We start from the raw sequence: 21,599 nt of genomic DNA on the forward strand, positions 1-21,599 counted from the left end.
TCTTTTACAGAGCTCCTATAAAATAATAGTGATAAATATAATAATCAACATTTGTATAGCATCTTATTATGGTACCAAAGAATTTCACAAAAGTATCTGATTATGGGTTTTTTGAAACTGTAAGTAAAACCCTGTTTTTTTTTACAGGTTTCTTGTGTCTCTCTCTCTTGTCTGCTCATTTCCCCCTCTCCCTCAGGCAAATTTGTTAATCTCTTTTAGCTTCAGTTTTGTCAACTCAGAAGTGAGGCGGCTCTTATCAGCAGCATGGAGAGCTATGAGAATGAAGTGAGATTTTGTACATGAAATACTCAAGTCAGTGGCTGATACAGTAAGTACATAAGAGAGCTGGCTCCATTATTTTTGTTATTTTTTTTCCTGAAAAATTGTGTTTTTTTCTACTGTTCTTCAATTGCTTCACTCCTCTCAAAATGACAAGAACCAGCTCATTTTGCCAGAATCTCCTCACCTCCCATCTATCGAAATTAAGGCTGGAAGATGGCTTCTTCAGGGTGAAATATGAGGAATACCGATGTGTCTCAGAATTAGACCTGCCTTCAGTGGTGACACTCCTTGGCTTCTCCCTGTCCTCTTCTTCTGGTCCTTCAGGTATCACATGGTGGATAAAAACTGGCTGTTATTTATGAATAATGGGATCCTTAGCTCCAGAAAGATTTGAGGCAGTTTTTAGGATTAGATCATGCATAAAACAGTAAAGTTATATGTTAAAAGAGATCACTATTAGAGCACTTTGTGAATTATAACTGGGATTTGATCCAGATTTGTTTTTTACATTCCACGAGGTAAAGAAATTATGATTCTTGTGGAATTTTTAGTTTCAATTATATATTATTGCACGTTTGTAAAATGTATTTCGCTTTAAAAAAAGAGACAGAAAGATACCTTGAGGGCCATGAGATTAGGTTGCCAGTGGTTTACTTTTTCTGCCACTAGTGGCTAGAGGTGAGAAAGTTCCTGATTTAACAAAACTTTCTCCAACACTTATTTTCATTGGATATTCTTTCACGTGCGTGATTTTTTGTTTGTTCCCTAATACTGATAAGCTGCCCTGTAGGACAGGTAGCCTGGGAAAATTTCACACTTTCATCACCCTTCACCGGGCCTCTGGTACAAGTCTGACAGGATTCTTATTCCCTAACAGACTCTGATAGCAGGTAGTAAAGCGCACTGAATAGAGTGAATCGGAGCTTCCCTAAAAGCCCCTGAAAATTCCCTCAGTTTTAACCATTAACTCCCTGGACTCTTGACGCAGAAGTTTCTCTAAAGCCCTGCGTCGGTGCTTAGGGATGGGGGTGGAAGGGCGAGGGAGAGAGGCTGAGGTCAGGGCTGTGGCGGCCAAGGACCTGCTTGGCGCGGGCGCGGGACGCGGTCACACCGGGGCTACTTCCGGCTCGGGGCCGGGGGCCTCGGAGAGGGACCTTGGGGGGCGGGGGGGGGCGAGCAGTCAAAAGGAGTAGGTGTGTGTGTGTGTGTGTGTGTGTGTGTGTGTGAGTCCAAGGGGCGGCAAAGGTCCGGCCAGTCAAAAGGAGTAGGGGTGTGTGTGTGTCTTCGTGTGTGTGAGTCCAAGGGCGGCGCAAGTCCCCATTCTGTCTGAGCAACATCCTCCACATCTTGCTGTCTTTCCAGTGGGGGCAGGCTGGGTGTGTGTGTGTGTGTGTGTGTGTGTGTGTGTGTGTCCAAGGGCAGCGAAGGTCTCCACTCGGAGCACCATCCTCCACATGCTGCTGTGTGTCTTTCCAAGTGGGGCAGGCCGATGTACGTCTGCGTGTGTCTAAGGGCGGCCCAGGTCCCCACTCTGAGCACTGTCCTCCACATCTTGCTGTCTTTCCAAGCGGGCCAGCAGGTGTGTGTGTCTTTGTGTGTGCGTCTGCGTGTGTCCAAGGGCGGCGAAGGTCCCCACTCGGCTGAGCACCATCCCCCACATCTAGCTGTCTTTCCAACCGGTCCAGCAGGTGTGTGTGTGTGTGTGTGTGTGTGTGAGTCCAAGGGCAGCGAAGGTCTCCACTCGGAGCACCATCCTCCACATCCTGCTGTGTGTCTTTCCAAGTGGGGCAGGCCGATGTACGTGTATGTGCGTGTGTCTAAGGGCGGCCCAGGTCCCCACTCTGAGCACTGTCCTCCACATCTTGCTGTCTTTCCAAGAGGGGCCGGCCGGTGTGTGTGTGTGTGTGTGTGTGTCTGTGTGTGTGCGTGTGTCCAAGGGCAGTGCAGGTCCCCGCTCTGTCTTAGTACCTTCCTCCACATCCTGCTGTGTCTTTTGAAGTGGGGCAGGCCGGTGTATGTGTGTGTGCGCGTGTGCCTGTGTGTCATTGTGTGTGTGAGTCCAAGGGCAGTGCAGGTCCCCGCTCGGTCTCAGCACCTTCCTCCACATCCTGCTGTCTTTTGAAGTGGGGCAGGCCGGTGTATGTGTGTGTGTGCGCGTGTGCCTGTGTGTCATTGTGTGTGTGTGTGAGTCCAGGGGCGGCGCAAGTCCCCACTCTGTCTCAGCACCCTCCTCCGCATCTTGCTATCTTTCCCAGCGGGGCCGGCCGCTGGAGGCTGCTGGGCCGCCTCCGGGATCCCAGACCGGGACATCCCGCGCGGCGGCAGCCACAACAACAGGCTCTCCGCAGACAAAGGGCAGGCGCGGCGGGGAGCGCGCGCTCTGAGCGCGGGTCCCGGCCGCCAGGGGCGCCGCGCAGACCCCGCGCCGGCCGCGGCCGAGGCGCCCGGAAGAGCCGGCTCCGGGCGCAGACCCCGCCCGGGCTGGCGCGGCGCCGGCCCCGGGCTCCCACTCGGTCTTTGACCGTCCGTCCCCTCCCGGCCCCCCCGCCTCCCCCCCAGGGGGCCGCACCGCTGGAGCCGCTGCGCCCGCGGCCGCCGCTGCTTGTCGGCCGGCTGGCTGAGAGCGCGGCGCGCGGGCCGGCGGCATGGCCGTGTCCTGGAGGAGCTGGCTGGCCAACGAAGGGGTTAAACACCTTTGCCTGGTAGGATGGCGGGCGAGGGTCTCCCGGCGTCTTGTTTCTGGGGCAGCGATCTTGATTCATTCTCTGAGCGAGCGCGGGTGGGAAGCTGGAAGTTTTGTCTCTAGTGCAAAACATCCTCCACTAACACAAACTTTCTGCCGGGAATACCTGGACATGACCATCTCTTCCCTCCCTTCCTCCAAGCCCTCGGGAACTTGCCTACACTTTGATGCGAGAGCGGATGCGGAGGAAGGGAGATCCCTGTTAGTTAACACAGCTTTTCCTTTAACCTCTTAAACATCTTCACCACCCCCACCCCCCTTTTCTCCTTTCCCAGATTGTTTCTGTCGGATTTTATTTTATACAGCAAAGCCCTCTTCTGTATTATCTATTCTTCATTCAATGGATATTTTTAAAGCTTAAACATACAATGCTTGGGACTTGGTGATGTCACTCATCACTTAGTCTTGTTTTGTCCTCCAGGGGATATCTGTGATCTTTAGGATACCAGTTGCAGCCCAAATACTTAATCTCAGGTGTACAGGGGCTGATTGAGTTCAGATACGTTTTCCTCTTAGTCTTTTGCAGCTTGCCGGTCAATTGAGAAAGCTTTAGGCAACGACTAATTGAGGTTCCATTGAACGTATTGTGTCCGACGAATGTACTTGAGGTTTCTGTTCATCGGATAGTACTTATTTTTAATTCTTTTTTCTCTTTCTCCATATGATTTAGCTTATCTGGGTCTCCCTGAATGTCCTGCTTTTCTGGAAAACCTTCCTGCTGTATAACCAAGGGCCAGAGTATCACTACCTCCACCAGATGCTGGGGGTAAGTGGGCCTTGGGTGACCTGGTGGAGTGGGTATAAGGTGGGCAGACGATGCTACAAAGACTTGGGCAGTTTTTCTATTTATTGAAGCAACATTTGGTGGGTTGTTCACTTCAGGAGCGTTTGTTAGTCTCTAAAGTGGTCAAGTTTTCATGATTTATCATTTACACTCGTGGAAGTTACAATGATTGACTCTTTAAAGAGCCAAAGATAATCTTATAAAGAGAACTGTTAGGCTAGTAATACCTGAGAAAAGTTGTTACTTCTTGCCAGCTGCAAAGTGCCCTGAAGGGTCTCCTTCACTTAAGGGACCAACTGATGACAGGCTTTTCATTCTCACTAATCAAGTCTTCAGCTTGCCCATCAGCTTATCCAGAGAATTTCTGCACTGCTTCCTTTTACTGTCAGTTCTCACACCGTATATCTCTAAGGCAGTTATTTATTCTTGGGCATTTCTCAAATACTTGCCCTAGGTTAGTGGCTGATTATTGTTCTGGTGTTCTGGTCTAATAGGAGAACAATATTGTGCAAAATTTTGCTCTGATTTGTCTCATGTGTCAATATTTTTCTTTTTTTTAATATTCTATGATGTTTCTGTTTTCATTCTTCCTCTCCTTCCCCTCCCTACTTGTCTCCTGAACAAAAATGGTATCACTGAGCACATCTTACTTTGTATAAGGAGATAGCTTTTTCTAAGAAACAAACAACACCTATAAGACATTGAAAAATCTTAGGGCATACGAAAAAGCAGATTTTGTCATTCCTTTTCATTGGAGAAGAAAATGCATTCTGAATAGGAGGTGCATCATTTTCTTTTTCATGGTTTAATGACTGCTTACAATTATGATTAGTTCAGATGAATTCAGTGGAACCAGTCTTCCATTTCCTGTTTTTATAGTTACAAATCTTATTTCTCTTTAAACCTCAGCTTTTATAGTAGTGCTTGGCACATATTAAGATTGTGATAAATTGAGGCTGAACTAATTGATTTGTATTTTATTTTATAAAGCACTGTTTTCATTATCTGTTGTTCACACAGTTTAAAAAGTTTAATAACTTTTTAAAATAATTTTTTTAGAGCTATTTAGAGTTCACAGTAAAATGGAGGGGAAGGCACAGATTTCCTGTATGTTCTCATATCCTCACACATGCGTAGCCTCTCCCATGATCAACATCACCCACCAGAGTGGTACGTTTGTTACGATTTGATGAGCCTGCATTGACATATCATAATCACCCAATGTCTGTATTTTAAATGGATTGATAAAAATAGTCGCAAAGATTAAATTCCTAAATCTGAACCTTTCTTTCTTTCTTCCTACCAACCCTCCATTCAGCCATACAGAAAACTGTCATGAAACCTTCACTTTTCAAATGGGCACATAGAGTAACTTCTCCCCTGTGTCTTCAAGTTGCTTACAGTCTAATGGAAGCTCTAACAAATAAATACTTGTAATTCAATAAGCAAGTTAAAATTTTTTTTCCTCTAAGAAACGCATGAAAGTTTACTGGTCTATCATGTTACTTTGTTTCCTAGAAATCCCCCTGGGGTGTAAACTAGCAAACAGGAGGTTTTGCAGTGCAACATAGATCAGACCTATTCATTATATATTACTTGATGAATAACTTGGAGAAAACTCTTGAGAGTTACGATGGCAAACTTTGCTTTGGAAAATGGTGAATCTTGATCAGGACGTAGATGTAATAATATAAAATATAAGCCTAGACAACTTGGAAAGACATTGTTAAACTTGGAATTTCAGCTTTATGACATAGTATAAACTAAAATGATAATTTATTTAAAAAACGATTATGTTGGAAACCAACAAGTTCGTTTTTTATTAGTTTGGAGCTGTGTAACAACTTCAAATATATTTTGGTGACAAGTCAAATAAGAAGAATACATACACACACACACACACATATACAACCCAACTAATTGAATTATATGTTTCACCTCCTTCTACATCATCCCACTTTAGTGGTTTTGTTTGAATAAGATGATAGGCTAGTGAAGCTCAGTGGTGAGACCCGCAGAATATAGGCCTGGTACTAAGCAGGGGCTCAATAAATATTGATCAGATGAATGAAGACAAAAAAATAATAAAAGGACTAAATAGAAGACTGTGAGTAACATGTGCAAGAGGCAGATTGAAGAAGAGCAGGATCATTGTAAATTAGTTTCCATAGAAACATAAGAATCATCATAGTTGAGCCTTAACCATGTAGTTAGGAGTCCATATTTTATGAAGAATCACTGTGGAAGAGGACAGCTTTTCTTTTTGACATCATGACTAAAGAAGAAAGATGACTTTCACATGTCTTCTTTTCATTAATCGCTTATATGAATTTTTTAGTCATTAGTTTATCTACACCATTTGGAATAGATATCTGTCATTTTAGTGAAAAAGGAATTCTGTCTATAGCTTGACTATTTGCTTAATGAAGGAGTATTTAATTTTATTTGTCTTAGGCTTATCCTTCCTAATCTTCTGATGATTATGGTACTGTTTCATAGTAGAAGAATTTGCAAGCATTTTTTTTTGTATTTAAAGAAATACAGCAGAACAATGAGATATAATTAATTTTTAAAATAAATATTGTAGGCTCCCACATTTTGCATATTTAATAACTGTATAGTATGAACTTTATGCCTTAGAGCAGTTTTTCTTAGTGCCTACCAAACACTCCCAAGAACATGGTCCCACCATGATAGAAATCCTGAAAACGACATAGGTATTCTGATAAGTCTCTTTTAGGTAAATTTTAAGTTCATAAAAATCATAATGATATTTCTGGAAATGAGCTTGATTGCTACCACCTTAAAACACTATGGAAACAAAGCTTCCATTTGTTGAACATTTTGATAATAGCATTTAGTCTAAGGTTGTCATTATTCATCTGTAAAATGTAAGGTAATAATAAAGTTGGACTAATATTACAGGAAGAAAGTGTCTATAGGATATAGCTCATTTGCAGGAGGCATAGACATTGAGAAGCAGTAAATTTCTTTGCAGTAGTCTAAAAATCTCTGCTTTCTACTGAAAAACAATTTATTTGACTGTTTATTTGAACTGATGTTATACTAGTCACTTTACAAATATTGTGTTTAACTAGGAAACTATTCTTCCCCATTGTACCTGGGGAAGTATAGGCTGAGGAATCTGAATGAATGGCTGCTCAAATCCCTTTGGATGGTCAATGTCAAAGTTAGGATCTATATGCAGTGCTGTCTGAACTTTTGCTTTTTTTTTTCATACTGCACAGATTTCTGAACCACTTCACTGGCCCATCTCAGATAGTCATGTCACTGGTTAGTATTGCTCTTTATCAGTGCTGTGCCTGACAGATATATAATGTGACTCATACAGAACTTAAAATTTCCCAGTAGTACTTCAAAAGAGTAAGAAGCCAGGGACATTAACTTTGATATATTTTATTTAAAATAATATATTGAAGGTATTGTAATAGATTGAAGCATTCAACATGTGGTCAGTACTTTTAAAAATTATTGATGAGATATTTTACATTATTTTTGCCTATTCTTTGAAATATAGTGTATATTTTCCACTTATGTACATTACAGCTCAGCCACTAGAATTGCTTGGCCTGTCTTTAAGTTTCATAAAATTTTTACAGATGAAAAAGTGGATTCACTCTTTTACCTGTAAGATATCTAAGTTGTTCCAAATATAAAGATTTTCCACTAACACAAGTGAATATCAGCTTTTTCAATTTAAATTAGTAAGATTAATGAACCTAAAAATCCGGTCCCTTGGTGGCCTTGGACACATCTCTCATGCTCAGTAGCCACATGTGGTTAGTGGCTACCATTTCGGACAGTACACTTGCTGGCCGTGGGGAGATTTTATTACCTTCACGGCCAAATGCATTCATCATTTTGCTTTAAGGCAAGCAACTAGCCACCAGTCAGCCACATAAAAAGAAATCAGAATATGGGTAGTCCTCCAACTCCCCCTTTCCTGAACAGGAGTTAATTTTGAACGGGAGCTTGTGGGCTCTAGTTATTGGTGTGTAACTGTAAAAATATTTTTGACTTAATCTTCTCTGCTTCCTGGGAGGTGGGAGCCTTTGAGAAAAATGCTAAAATTATTTAATCCTCAGAACTAGAGTTATCATTATTATTCCTAATAAGCTAAAGTGACTGTTCTCAGACCACAGTTAAGTGTTAAAAAAATTACACAAGAACAGCTAGGGAAAAGAAGATCATAAATGATGGAAGATAAAATAATCTTGGGGCTTAATATGTCTTAGTAGGAATTTTCATCAGAACTGTTTTTTCCCAGACTGGTTTGACCCAGGCCTGGAGGCTACATGGTCACGGCTGGTTTATGCCTGAGTTAATGTGCTAATCAGACTGTGTACTTCCTAGGAGATGTTTAATTATGACATGCTGTGAATATTGGAATCTTAAAATTAGCTAAGAGAGGGAAAAAATCTTTTGAAGAAAACCAGAGCAAACACTCAAATAAACAAACCAAACAACAACTTTTTTCATCCACGGTGCTATAAATAAAGGACTCCATTGATTACTTAAGATGAAATTTGTTTTTGATTTATTTCTTTTCAAGGAATGGAAAATGTACGTAGTACTTTAAGAGCAAGTGCTAATGTGTTGTGACAGACTCTGAGAGTTTCCTGAATTTTTTGAAATGTTGAGGCAAATTTAACTCAGGATATTTTCATATTAGGAGCCTTCATATCATAGTCATCTATTTCTGAGTTCTCTTTCTGACATTTTAATGATTACAGGATATAATTTAATTGGTATAAGCATTTTAATTTGACAAGAGAATGGATTTTGTGGTACCAGATTCAGTGTGTCTTTGTTTTATTATTTTTTTCCCCAAAGCTAACATTTGTGTATGGATCTTTCAGTTTCAACCTAGTTTTTCTCAGAGTACCATAATGAGAGTTTAATTCTTTTGCTTAATCTCACAATTTTGTTTTAGATCTGCTGAATGGACATGAAGATTTTTTTTTCTTATTTTTAAATTCTTATTGAGATACCTGTGTAATTTGGAAGAAAGTTGTAAGCATTGAGGTTTTTCAAATTGTACAGTGATGATCTTTCTTTGGTCAATCATTCTCCTTCAAGTGATTTAGAAACATTAACAATTCACCCTTTCAAGTGTCCTAGGACTTCACTTTCACTTTTCACTTTCATGCATTGGAGAAGGCAATGGCAACCCACTCCAGTGTTCTTGCCTGGAGAATCCCAGGGACAGGGGAGCCTGGTGGGCTGCCATCTATGGGGTCGCACAGAGTCGGACATGACTGAAGTGACTTAGCAGCAGCAGCAGCAGCAGCAGGAATTGTATCAACGGTTTTCCCCGGTGGCTCAGACAGTAAAGTGTCTGCCTGCAATGCAGGAGACCTGGATTCGATTCCTGGGTCAGGAAGATCCCCTGGAGATGGAAATGGCAATCCACTCCAGCACTCTTGCCTGAAAAATCCCATGGACAGAGGAGCCTGATAGGCTACAGTCCATGGGGTCGCAAAGAGTTGGACAAGACTTGAGCGATATCAGAATTAACATTTCTCAGAGATAGAAATCTGATGTCATGTGAATTTCTTAAGGTTGGAGATTGGCGTCTCTGTGTGAAGGACCTAGGATTTTAAGTCAGCATTGGTTTTACAGCTGACCTGTGTGTGTGTGTGTGTGTGTGTGTGTGTGTGTGTGTGTGTGTGTGTATGAGTCCCTCAGTCATGCTGACTCTTTGTGGTCTCATTGACTGTGACCCGCCAGGCTCCTCTGTCCATGGAATTCTCTAGGCAAGAATACTCGAGCGGGTATCCATTCCCTTCTTCGGGGATCATCCTGACCCAGGGATTGAACCCAGGTCTCTCACGTTGTAGGCAGCTTCTTTACCGTCTTGAGTCACCAGGAAAGCCCATATCTGGCCTGCTGCTACTGCTGCTAAGTCGCTTCAGTCGTGTCCGACTCTGTGCCACTCCATAGACGGCAGCCCACCAGGCTCCCCCGTCCCTGGGATTCTCCAGGCAAGAACTCTGGAGTGGGTTGCCATTGCCTTCTACATCTGGCCTAGGCAGCTGTAATTCTGCTGAGAAGGAGTATATGCCTCCTATCAATTTCAGAAAGGGCTTGATCATTAACTTTCTTTTTACTGCTCAGAATATTGTGGTTTCAATTCAAAGGATACTTTTCAATAAGTTATTTTTTGTGTGTTTGTGTTTATTCTTAACATTCTGCTAAGGTGTTAAGCTTCTTGTTTATTGCTTATTGACAGGTGAAATTAGTTCCATTACATTGAGGCAGTCATGATGTACTTAATTCTTTTATAAGAGATAGAGACTCATGTAATTTTAGACTTGAAAGAGAACTTTGATGTCTTTACTTAGATTTTCCGAAATAGAAAAATGAGGTTGATAATGAGCTCGTCATCACCGATTCAGCTGGTGGCTTGGTCACTCTCCTGGTTCACTGTTCCTCACTCCAATATTCAGCCTGTTATAATGAACAACTCAGTAGACAGACGTATGTAAGATACATTAAACTCCATACTCTGTAGGTCACTAGCTTTTCCTGTTTAAAGCTGTTGAACAATTCAAGAAGTTAGGGAAAATTATTGACTTACACCCAGGATAATGTATATTTCCAGCCTTATGGTTGTTTTAGACTTGTTTCAGACAAGTTGGTAAGGATTATGAGATGTATTTGTATTTTTTTTTCTGATTATATGATGTTTACTAGAATTTTAGCACAAGGTTTAACTTCTTTGTTATACTCAGCTAAATGTCCATTGTATAATTCTCTTTTATCAGTACCATCCAAAACAGCATAGAATTGAAATTTGAAATTAGTTTCCAAGATTTTCAATTTTACTTCCCTCATTTCATTATTAATAATATCAATTCATTGAGGACTAAGCACCTGGTATTACTTAGAGACCTTTGCTTAGATTAATTTATTTAATCTTTTCATCCATCCTATGGAGTAGATATTTTTAACTTTTAATTTTGAAGCTAAGACATTGAATTAGAGAAGTTCTGTAACTTGCTGATGAGTGACAGAGACAGATCTCTAGCTCAGACATACTGATTCTAGAACTTGTACTGTTAACCACTGGGCTCTTTTGCCTTTAGTCAACGTTAGTGTTAGCCTGAACCATATGGGATTGCTATTTTAATGGAACAAAAATATCAGCAACCTCAGATATGCAAATGATACCACTCTGATGGCAGAAAGCAAAGAGGAACTAAAGAGCCTCTTGATGAGAGTAAAAGAGAAGAGTGAAAAAGCTGGCTTAAAACTCGCCATTCAAAAAGCTAAGATCATAGCATCTGGTCCCATCACTTCATGGCAAATAGATGGGAAAAAAGTGGAAACAGTGGTAGATTTTATTTTTTTTTATTCTCCAAAATCACTGTGGACAGTGACTGCAGCCACAAAATTAAAAGATGCTTGTTTCTTGGAAGAAAAGCTATGACAAACCTAGACAGCATATTGAAAAGTGGAGACATCTCTTTGCTGACAAAGGTCTGTATAGTCAAAGCTATTGTTTTTCCAGTAGTCATGTATGGATGTTAGAGTTGGACCATGAAGAAGGCTGAGTGTTGAAGAACTGATGGTTTTGAATGGTGGTATTAGAGAAGACTCTTGAGAGTCCCTTGGACAGCAAGGAGATCCAACCAGTCCATCCTAAAGGAAATCAGTCCTGAATATTCATTGGAAGAACTGATGCTGAAGCTGAAACTCTAATACTTTGGCCACCTGATGCAAAGAGTGGACTCATTGGAAAAGACCCTGATGCCGAGAAAGACTGAAGGCTGGAGGAGGAGGGAGCTACAGAGGATGATGGTTACATGGCATCATTGACTCACTGGACATGAGTTTGAGCAAGCTCCAAGTGATAGTGAAGGACAAGGAAACCTGGTGTACTGTCATCCATAGGGTGCCGAAGACTTAGCACCTGAACAACAACGATCACCCATTTCATGTGATTCAACCTAATACAAACTATAAGCATTTACTAATCACATTTTATGCCCTGGATAGCTCAGTTGGTAAAGAATCTGCCTGCAATGCAGGAGACCCCGATTTGATTCCTGGATGAGGAAGATCCACTGGAGAAGGGATAGGCTACCCACTCCAGTATTCTTGGTCTTCCCTTGTGGTTCAGCTGGTGAAGAATCCACCTACAAATGTGGGAGACCTGGGTTCGATCCCTGGGTTGGGAAGATCCCCTGGAGAAGGGGAAGGCTACCCACTCCAGTATTCTGGCCTGGAGAATTCCCTGGACTGTAGGGTCCATGTGGTTGCAAAGAGTTGGACACGACTGAGTGACTTTCACTTTCATGCACTAGGCATGATTAGTTCCTTGGTCTTTTGTAATCTCATTTAATCTTTCCATATTAGATTTAATTGTTAAAATAATCCTAGAGGATAGGAATGATCACTTTTTACAGAATTGAGAAACAGATTCTGAGTGGTTAGGTAACTTCCCTGCGGTCACCCAACTAACAATTAGAGAAGCCCAGTTCGAGCCCACGTTTGTCTCATATTAAAGACCACACTGTCATGCTGCTCCTCCAGGGAGGTTCTGAGACAAAGAGGGTTAGAGCCTGGAATTTTCTACTCTTTCTAGATAAGACCGTTTGTTTGTATGGTTGTGTGTTTTGTCTTAATAAGTAAAGGTAAGATTATAGTTTATGGATTACTCTTAAACCTGCAGCAGACTTGTACACCTTATTCTGTGTTTTTTATCTCAGTCGCTCAGTTAGGTCCGACTCTTTGCGACCTTATGGACTATACTCCGCCAGGCTCTTCTCTCTGTGGGATATATCAGGCAAGAATACTGGAGTGGGTTGCCATTTCTTCTTCCAGGAGATTTTTGCAACCCAGGGATTGAACCCACTTCTCCTATGTCTCCTGCATTGGCAGGCGGATTCTTTACCACTGAGCCCCCTGGAAATCCTAGCTGATTCCTACTCCATTAATTTGCTTAGGCTTCCATAACAAAGGACCACAGACTGGGTAGCTTTAACAACAGAAATTCATCTCCTCACAGTTCTGAAGGCTGTATACTTTCTCCTACAGAGCCCCCAGCCTGAGGGAATGAAGCTTGTGGAACTGCAGAATGTTACAGTACCTTGGGTATTGGTCTAGTTCTTTTGTCTCATTTGATAGATTTAAAACAGGGAAAGGCCTTCCTTATGTATTCAGTGCAAAGTTGAATATGGACAGTAGGTCTTTTAACTCTAGTCAGTGTTTCTATTTTATCATGCTAAGCATTGTGTTGAACACAAAATTGATTTCAAAAGTGCATAGGTAATTCTGGGGAGGAAAAATCAATGATCCTTAATTCCGTATTCACAAGCTTGTAACCTTGGGGCTATATGGATATGAGTTTGAATCCTGGCTCAAGCATTTATTTCCCTTTATGATTTTGGCGAATTACTTCTCTAAATCTAAGTTTAGCTCATCTATAAGGTTAAGTTTAACCTTCCTATTAGATTGGTTGTGAGGATTCCATAAGAAAATGTTAGTGAAATATTTAGCCCTTGGTGCATATGTGCATAGCAAAAGATAGCATTATTGTAAATATCAAGTAATATTATTTGATGTTAATGGTATTAATACTATTAGTAGCAGTAAATGGTAATATAAATTATTTATGCTTATCAATAAAAATATTAAAGGAATTCAGAGAGAGATGAGATAGGAGGAATTTGCTGAACATATGGCAGATGACATTAGGAGAGAGTGACTTTTCCTTTGACCTCTGGCTACCCCCCTGATCCTTCTGGACAAAGGAAGGCTCCACATTGCTATTTGTAATTGACACAGAATTTGCACTAGCTTGGTTATGATTGCTGAGTGAAATTTCAGCTTGAGATAGAGCACATTTTATTCAGAAAAGCTTTTAGTAATCTTCACTGAACTTTGGAATCTTCAACAGAAAAAAAAAGGAATTAATGCCTATTTCCAGTAGTCATATATTGTGAGAGTTGGACTATAAAGAAAGCTGAGTGCCGAAGAATTGATGCTTTTGAACTGTGGTGTTGGAAAAGACTCTTGAGAGTCCCTTGGACTGCAAAGAGATCCAACCAGTCCATCCTAAAGGAAATCAGCACTGAATATTCACTGGAAGGACTGATGCTGAAGCTGAAGCTCTAATACTTTGGCCACCTTTTGCAAAGAACCAACTCATTGGAAAAGACCCTGATGCTGGGAGAGATTGAAGGTGGGAGGAGAAGGGGATGACAGAGGATGAGATGGTTAGATGGCATCACCGACTTGATGGACATGAGTTTGAGTGAACTCCGGGAGTTGGTGATGGACAGGGAGGCCTGGCGTGCTGCAGTCCATGGAGTAGCAAAGAGTTGGACACAACTGAGCGACTGAACTGAACTAAACTGAATGACTCTTTCACAAGATTACTGTGGACCTTAAAGGAAATAAAAAGAAATAATAACAATAATAGCTAGGGCCGACATTTACTGAGTTGTTCTTCTGGGCCAGACATGATAATTTCTTTAAGCAAAAGAGAAAGCTGAAGCATGGAAATTATAAATAATGTGCTCAAGGATTAAAGTACCTTGCGCAAAGCCTATTATGTAATAAGAGTTCCAGAATGCCAGCTTTCCTTCCCTCTTCTCTCATCCTTCATATTCATATACTGAAATCCACTTACCTGTTCTGCATTCCCGTTAAAACACGATGAAATGGTCCTACTTATCTCAAGAGTGCTGTACTGAGCATTAGGTCTGACTTAACACATAGCAAACTACTTTGAAGAATTGAAAGCATCCCAGAAGTAAAAAATAGTGGTTATTATTACATATTGTTTCTGTCTGCTGTTCATTCTTCACAGCTTTTTTTTTTAATTTTTATTTTTACTTTATTTTACTTTACAATACTGTATTGGTTTTGCCATACATTGACATGAATCCACCATGGGTATACATGCATTCCCAAGGCTCCAGCCATTGGTACCTTAACTGAGCTCCTTTGGGAGTTGTAAAGGATGGTTTGGACAAAGAAATGAGATTTCATTTTTGTGACAGAAAAGCAACAGGGTACCCTTAACATCTAATATACTTTGCATTTACAGTGTTGATTATTGAAGTGGGATATTAAAGGGCTGTGACTTGTAACTAATAATTGCCAAGACATGAACTAAAAGTGAGACTTTAGAATAAATTACCTGGTATCCATGTCTTAATGCAGGTTTTTGATGTGATAAAAGTTGATGTAATAAACAGCCTTGCCAAATGTAGTTTCTTTTCGGTTCTAGAAATGGGGTTAAAGAAAAAGTACATAAAGAAGAAGATAGTATTTCCATGACCAATCAAATTTGTTTACAGTTTTAGAAATTGGAAAGTTGAATTTGACAGTGACTTCTATCTATGGGTAAATGATTTCAACATGTATTTTATAGGCAAAAGTTTCATGGTTTGATGGTTTTCATTGATTTGGACATTGTTAAAGGTCTCCAGACACATATCAAGAATACCAGAGGTCTAATATAGTTTAAGGCAAGAAGAGATGAGTAATATATACAATGAAAGCATCTTATATATCTGAGATTTTTAAAAAATGGGTATGTGAACACCAAGATACATTTAAGAAATGATCTATGGTGAATGCCTTTCTGACTATAGTCATTTTTCATATGATAGTATTTTCACATAGCTGATTTTAAATTTCAAGTAATTTTCTTGAATATAATCTTAGAAAGCTCAGGTTCATTGGAAGGATCTGAAGGGGTAATGATCCAAACAAGTTTCTTTTTTCCCCCTCCTTATATTTTGGCTCTCTTTGTTGACTTCCTTTCCCCACAATATACCCTCTCTTATGTGCCTTCCAATTGGCATTTTATCCTGAGTGAACTCTCTGTCACCCCACCCCTTGCAGGAATATGGATTTCAAGGATGCTCTAAAAACAGATAGTTGTGGAACAAGAAAATAAGAACTGTTTGTTGAAAATACTGATGAGATAGGATGATTAGAGTATTTTTTATCTCTTGTTGACTTTCCTTGGCTGAGTTACTTTTGATAAGTTACTTTGGGCTTTTTGTTACAACCTCACCAGAGCCATGACAGGCTCAGAGAGGTGCACTAGGCCAAAAATAATCCCTGAGTCATGCTTCCAGGCTTCAGGGGATGGTAACTCTGGCCAATAAGAGAGATGGTAACTCTGGCCAATCAGAGAGATGATAACTCTGGCCAATCAGAGGGATGATGACTGGCCAATCAATAAATACCAGGAAACCCATGCAGCCAATCAACCCTTGCCAACTCCCTGTCTTTGTTCTAAACTTATAAATACTGCTGTAAATCTGGGCTTGGGGCTCTCATCAAGACTCCACTGTGCTGGATGAGACGGGAGCCCTGGCTCGAGCTGGCAATAAAACCCCTTTATGCTTTTGCATTGCTGTGGACATCTTATTCTCTCAGTTTTGGGGACTCGGACTCTGGGCATAACACTTTTAAGCTGTATTAATTTTCTTGGTTTGAAAAGCATGGGCCCCAAAGCACATTAGTAAAGTGCTAAGAGTTATTCAAACAAAGGTGATGATACATTTTTCTTTTCTTTTTTCCCATAGCTCAGAGTATCTAAAGGGAAAACCAAGCAGATATCAGCAGTATATAATAATGGATTCTAAACTGGAAAAAAAAAGTCACTCATATAAACCACAAGAATGTAGAACTTCAGTGGGAAAGTTCTTTTTCCACTTGGGAAATGGCATTTGTTGCTGGGCATTCTTTATATTGGGTTTCCCTGGTAGCTCAATTAGTAAAGAATCTGCCTGCAATGCAGGAGACCCTGGTTTGATTCCTGGGTCAGGAATATCTACTGGAGAAGGGATAGGCTACCTACTCCAGTATTCTTGGGCTTCCCTTGTGGCTCAGCTGGTAAAGAATCCACCTGCTAATGCAGGAGACCTGGGTTCGATTCCTGGGTTGGAAGGATCCGTTGGAGAAGGGAAAGGCTACCTATTCCAGTATTCTGGCCTGGAGAATTCCCTGGACTGTATAGTCCACGGGGATGCAAAGAGTTAGACACGACTGAGCGACTTTCACTTTCACATTCTCTATATTACATTCATTACTTACAACAAAATTTTTCTGGGATTTGGGCCTTGGCTTGGATTATGTAAAATCCATCATTGAAATACTCAGCTGATTTGATCTTGTGCATTTTTTAAAACATAAGAGAGTGAAAAATGAGTCAAAAGAAAATCCAAAAAGTTTAGTTTCCTGGATTGTATGCATCTATGATCATAATGCTTCTCGGCCTTTTGGCTGAAATCGCAGACGGTAAAGCGTCTGTCTACGATGTGGGAGACTTGGGTTCGATCCCTGGGTTGGGAAGATTCCTTGGAGAAGGAAATGGCAATCCATTCCAGTACTATTGCCTGGAAAATCCCATGGACAGAGGAGCCTGGTAGGCTACAGTCCATGGGGTCGCAAAGAGTCGGACACGACTGAGCGACTTCACGTTCATGTTCACGTTCAATGCATCTACAGGTTTCCTTAATTTTGATTTGCCTGAAGAAAACTAGTCTTAGACTTGTACTGGTTTTAAAGCTTGAGAGCGTTATACATAAAGGAGAAAATATACTTTGTTCAATCCACAGATTTTAGATACATGAAATTTAATTTGTCTTATATGGCATTTATTCTAATTCTTGTTAAAGCTAAGAGTCTGCTATTGCCTTTTCCTTAGCACAGAGAAACTATTAGCTTAAATTTCAAGTATAGTAATATCTGTGAAAATTTCAGATTATCAATGGCAGCAACATAATACAGTGAAGAGAACATGGATTTTGGGGACAAATTGACCTAAGTTGAAATCTTGACTTTACGTCTTAGTAACTGTATCTTTAAGTAATTAATTGAAATCTTCAAAGTCTTACTTTCCTCAGTTTTAAACTGAGAATTATGTTATTAAATTGAACTACATAAAAATTCCAATATTGAAACATTTTGACTTAAAAAATGGCAGTTTTGCATAGTTTAACCTTATTTCTCTTTTATAGGATTATTATCATTATTATCATTACTGGTTTGAAATAAGCATAAAGTAAGATGAGGAAGAAATGAGTTGTGTTTCTTACCTTCCTTCTGATGCCAAGTGATAGACAAATTCATGAAAATGCTAGATTCATTTCTTTCAGGAAAAACTGTTGAACTTCAGAATATTTTTATATTGAAATGTATTTGTAAATGTTTCCTAATAACTGAAAGTTTCCTAGGTAAACTAAGAGAAGTTTTTGTCTAATTTTGTGGAAATGTATAAATTCTGAAGAATTGGGTTGGCCAAAAAGTTCAAGTTTTTCCATAGGATGGTATGGAAAAAACCAAACGGACTTTTTGGTCAACTCAATATTTAAGATGATAGTTTGCACATTATAGTATACATTTTTTTTCTTCTTCATGATTTCAAAATGATTTGATTGCTTAGTCGTGTTCGACTCTTCATGACCTTTGGACTGTAGCTTGCCAGGTTCCTCTGTCCATGGGATTGTCCAGGCAAGAATACTGGAATGGGTTGCCATTTCCTCCTGCTGAAGATCTTCCCGACCCAGGGACTGAACCCGACTCTCCTGCGTCTCCCTCATTATAGGCAGATTCTTTACCTCTGAGACATCGGGGGCCATCACAATTAATTGCTTTTCAATTGGCAGTAGTTTTCAAATTTTCGCTCCAAATTTGTTGATCTTTTGAAAACTTTCCATGGAGCAAATCAAAGACTGAGGTTCATACGAAGAAGACCAATTTCATAGGACAATAGCAGTAGATCCTCTCTGGAAAAACAAAGGATTTAAAAAAACCTATGTTTCTGCTTTTGGGTAGAGAACGTTTAAATATATACCTTAGCTTGCAGCACCCAGTCTTCATGGGTCTGTGCCAGGCCCCTGCTTTCTTTCTTCACTGTTTATTTGTCTACTAATCCCTTAATCACTCCTCGTTCTGTAATCCCGTTTTCCTCCCAACATTGGCAACTTTTCTAATAGTGTGTGGACATGTATCCTTCTATTGGTGTTTTATATGCGTGTATTTTTTGCTTGCTTTTTTAATCCACAAGAATGGCCTTGTGCTAAGAACTTACTGTCTTTCTCGCATTTCTTCATCTGGTATTGTGTTTCAAGGGCTTCCTTGGGGCTCAGTGCTAAAGACTCCACCTGCCAATGCAGGAGATGCAAATTCAATCCCTGGGCTGAACAGATCCCCTAGAATTCAGAAATGGCAACCCACTCCAATATTCTTGCCTAGAAAATCCCATGGACAGAGGAGGCTGGTGGGCCATAGTCCATGGGGTCGCAAAGATTCAGACATGACTTAGTGACTGGACAGCAAGAACAAATTATGTTTCAGAGTCTCTCTATGTGACTGTGCATTTCTTTGCCCCTTTGCCTCTAGCTGCTGTATACTATTCCACAGTTTGCACCGGCCACATTTTCCTTGCTTGTCCTCCTAGAAATAGACATGTATTCCCCGCTACTTCAAGAGACATCATGATGAACACAGAGCATGCTATTACAATGTGAATATTTTAAGATAGTTCGCTAGTTTTATCATTTAAAAACTGCCTACTGGGTTTTCTTGAGATGGAAGACTACGAATTTGTTCATATTGTAACAAATACAAAATTTTGGCATTTACTTTATTATAATGGTTTTAGTTAGATGACAATAGTGGAGGTGATATCACACAGGGTACAGTTCTAAAAAAATAAGACCTTTGATTATAATAGCTTGTTTTCAATGAGAAATCTTAGGGCTATTGGGTGACTGAAGGGGTGAATGTGGTGAGTATTTTAAGTATTATTTAATTTCTATATTTACATGGCTTCTTTCTTCTGTATTACCCATACTGTTAACCATCTAAACAGAAGATAGCCATAGTAACAGTTACAGTAAAAGCAACAACAACAAAAGAACATCGGAGTTTGAAATACTAGGAAACTGAACACACCAAGGAGAGAACATTAAAACAGTAGGTGAATACAGTGAAATGAATTACAGAAAAGACAGGTGAAACAAAGATGCGTTACAGCAATTCAATAACTTTCTGAGCTGTAAAGCATTAACAGAGAACTTGTACCTGCCTAAAGGAGAAGGAAATGGCAACCCATTCCAGTATTCTTGCCTAGGAAATTCCGTGGACAGAGGAGGCTATGGTGGCTGGTGACTATGGTCCATGGGGTTGCAAAGAGTCGGATATGGTTAAGTGACTAAACAACACCACCAACCAACCCAAAAGACTAACCAAGGTTAGAAAGATTAGGAGCATGGAGTGTAAGTAGAGATTTGTTTTTTGTTGTTTTGGTTTACACATGGCAGCATATCAGGGTTTTATTTACTAGTATTTTAATACATGTTGAAATATTTTTTTTTTCTTCAGAAACTATTAACTAAGTGTCTTAACAGCACATAAACTAATCACACTTTAATAAATATGATATAGCACTTGAATAATAGGCAGCTTGAATAATCTTTAATGTTTGGGCCACTTAAGTGTTAAAGAATCAGTAACTTTATCTCTTAGTGCTCCCATGCCCTCAGTAGTTCTTTACAATACCCGGAGCCCTTTATTTCCTTGGTAGCTGTGTGTCGCTCATTATGATTTACCTTCTTCCCTGTTCCTGTCCTGTCCTGCCTTGTCCTGTTGATTCCGTGCTTTAAATGAACATCTTTCCATTTATCTGAAGGTTAGAATAAAAGAGGTCAGCAAGTTAATGTCCTTCTGAAAGCTTCCTCTTTAAGCCATGAAAATATCTGCAGGATAATTTTTACAAGTTTATCGTGCATTTTTCAGTATGAAGCTAATGTATAAAATTAAGGATAACAATAGAAAATACACAAAAATAAAAATGAAAATTTCCCTTTATTTTCATTTAAAGGTAATATTCCTCCTTCTCAAATTATACTTTTAAGACATTCCCCCTTTATTTTCTTTAGAAAATAATTTTCTGACTTCCATATGAATTAAATATTTTTTCGTATTTATTATAGAATATAAGGGAAAATGCAAAAAGTAATTTATATCTCAGCATCCATACATACTCATGGTTAACATTTTAATGTATTTTTTAATTTTAAAAATTTTAAAATAACAATGTGATCATTTCAAATAAACAGTTTTGTACTCTCTTTTAAAATATAACATTAAATATCACATCACATCTATCTCTGTATCACAAACTGTTATACATGCATTATTTATTTTTAATATTTTACTGAAGGAATAAAAACACACCTCACTTAAACATTCTTATGTTTTTGGACATCCAATTAAACCACCTAACTTAAGCATTCTCATATTTTTGGACATTCAATTGGCTTCTGTTACTTCGCTTACCTAGAATATGCTGTGAAAAACATCATTGTGTAGAACACACAAGAGTACTGGAGTGGGGTGCCATCGCCTTCTCCGATTGTTATGCATAGTCTGATTAAAATTCTAACCAAGTGAGGAGGTGCCATTGCTGTGAGTATTGTTTTCTTCCAAAAGTTACTCCATATGCTCAGGTTATTGGTCTATCTGTTTTGGCTTATAAATTTTAGGAGGGATTTTGATAAATTGAGAATGGTGTGAAGATGTGGAAGAACAATACAAGAAGGGAGAGTAGCTCGCTGCTGCTGCTGCTGCTGCTGCTGCTGCTGAGTCGCTTCTGTCGTGTCCGACTTTGTGCGACCCCACAGACGGCAGCCCACCAGGCTCCCCTGTCCCTGGGATTCTCCAGGCAAGAACACTGGAGTGGGTTGCCATTTCCTTCTCCAATGCAGGAAAGTGAAACGTGAAAGTGAAGTC

General features: G+C 39.9%; 1 protein-coding gene across 3 annotated transcripts in view; it reads left to right on the top strand.

Moving 5' to 3' along the window:
• The first annotated feature begins 1,681 nt into the window (after nucleotides 1-1,681).
• NOX4 (NADPH oxidase 4) overlaps nucleotides 1,682-21,599 on the top strand; it is a 185,104-nt gene continuing 165,186 nt past the window's right edge. The window contains exons 1-2 of one of the 3 annotated variants that reach the window (XM_060404224.1): nucleotides 1,682-1,861; nucleotides 3,696-3,791. In XM_060404224.1, coding sequence (XP_060260207.1) covers nucleotides 1,772-1,861; nucleotides 3,696-3,791 — 186 coding nt within the window. In that variant the 5' untranslated portion in view covers nucleotides 1,682-1,771. Of the gene's footprint in view, nucleotides 1,862-2,882; nucleotides 2,985-3,695; nucleotides 3,792-21,599 lie in introns of those variants that run through there. The other 2 variants (XM_012101598.4, XM_027959403.3) reach the window with 2 other exon arrangements.

This window comes from Ovis aries, chromosome 21 (genome assembly GCF_016772045.2).
Source record: "Ovis aries strain OAR_USU_Benz2616 breed Rambouillet chromosome 21, ARS-UI_Ramb_v3.0, whole genome shotgun sequence".
Taxonomy (NCBI): domain Eukaryota; kingdom Metazoa; phylum Chordata; class Mammalia; order Artiodactyla; family Bovidae; genus Ovis; species Ovis aries.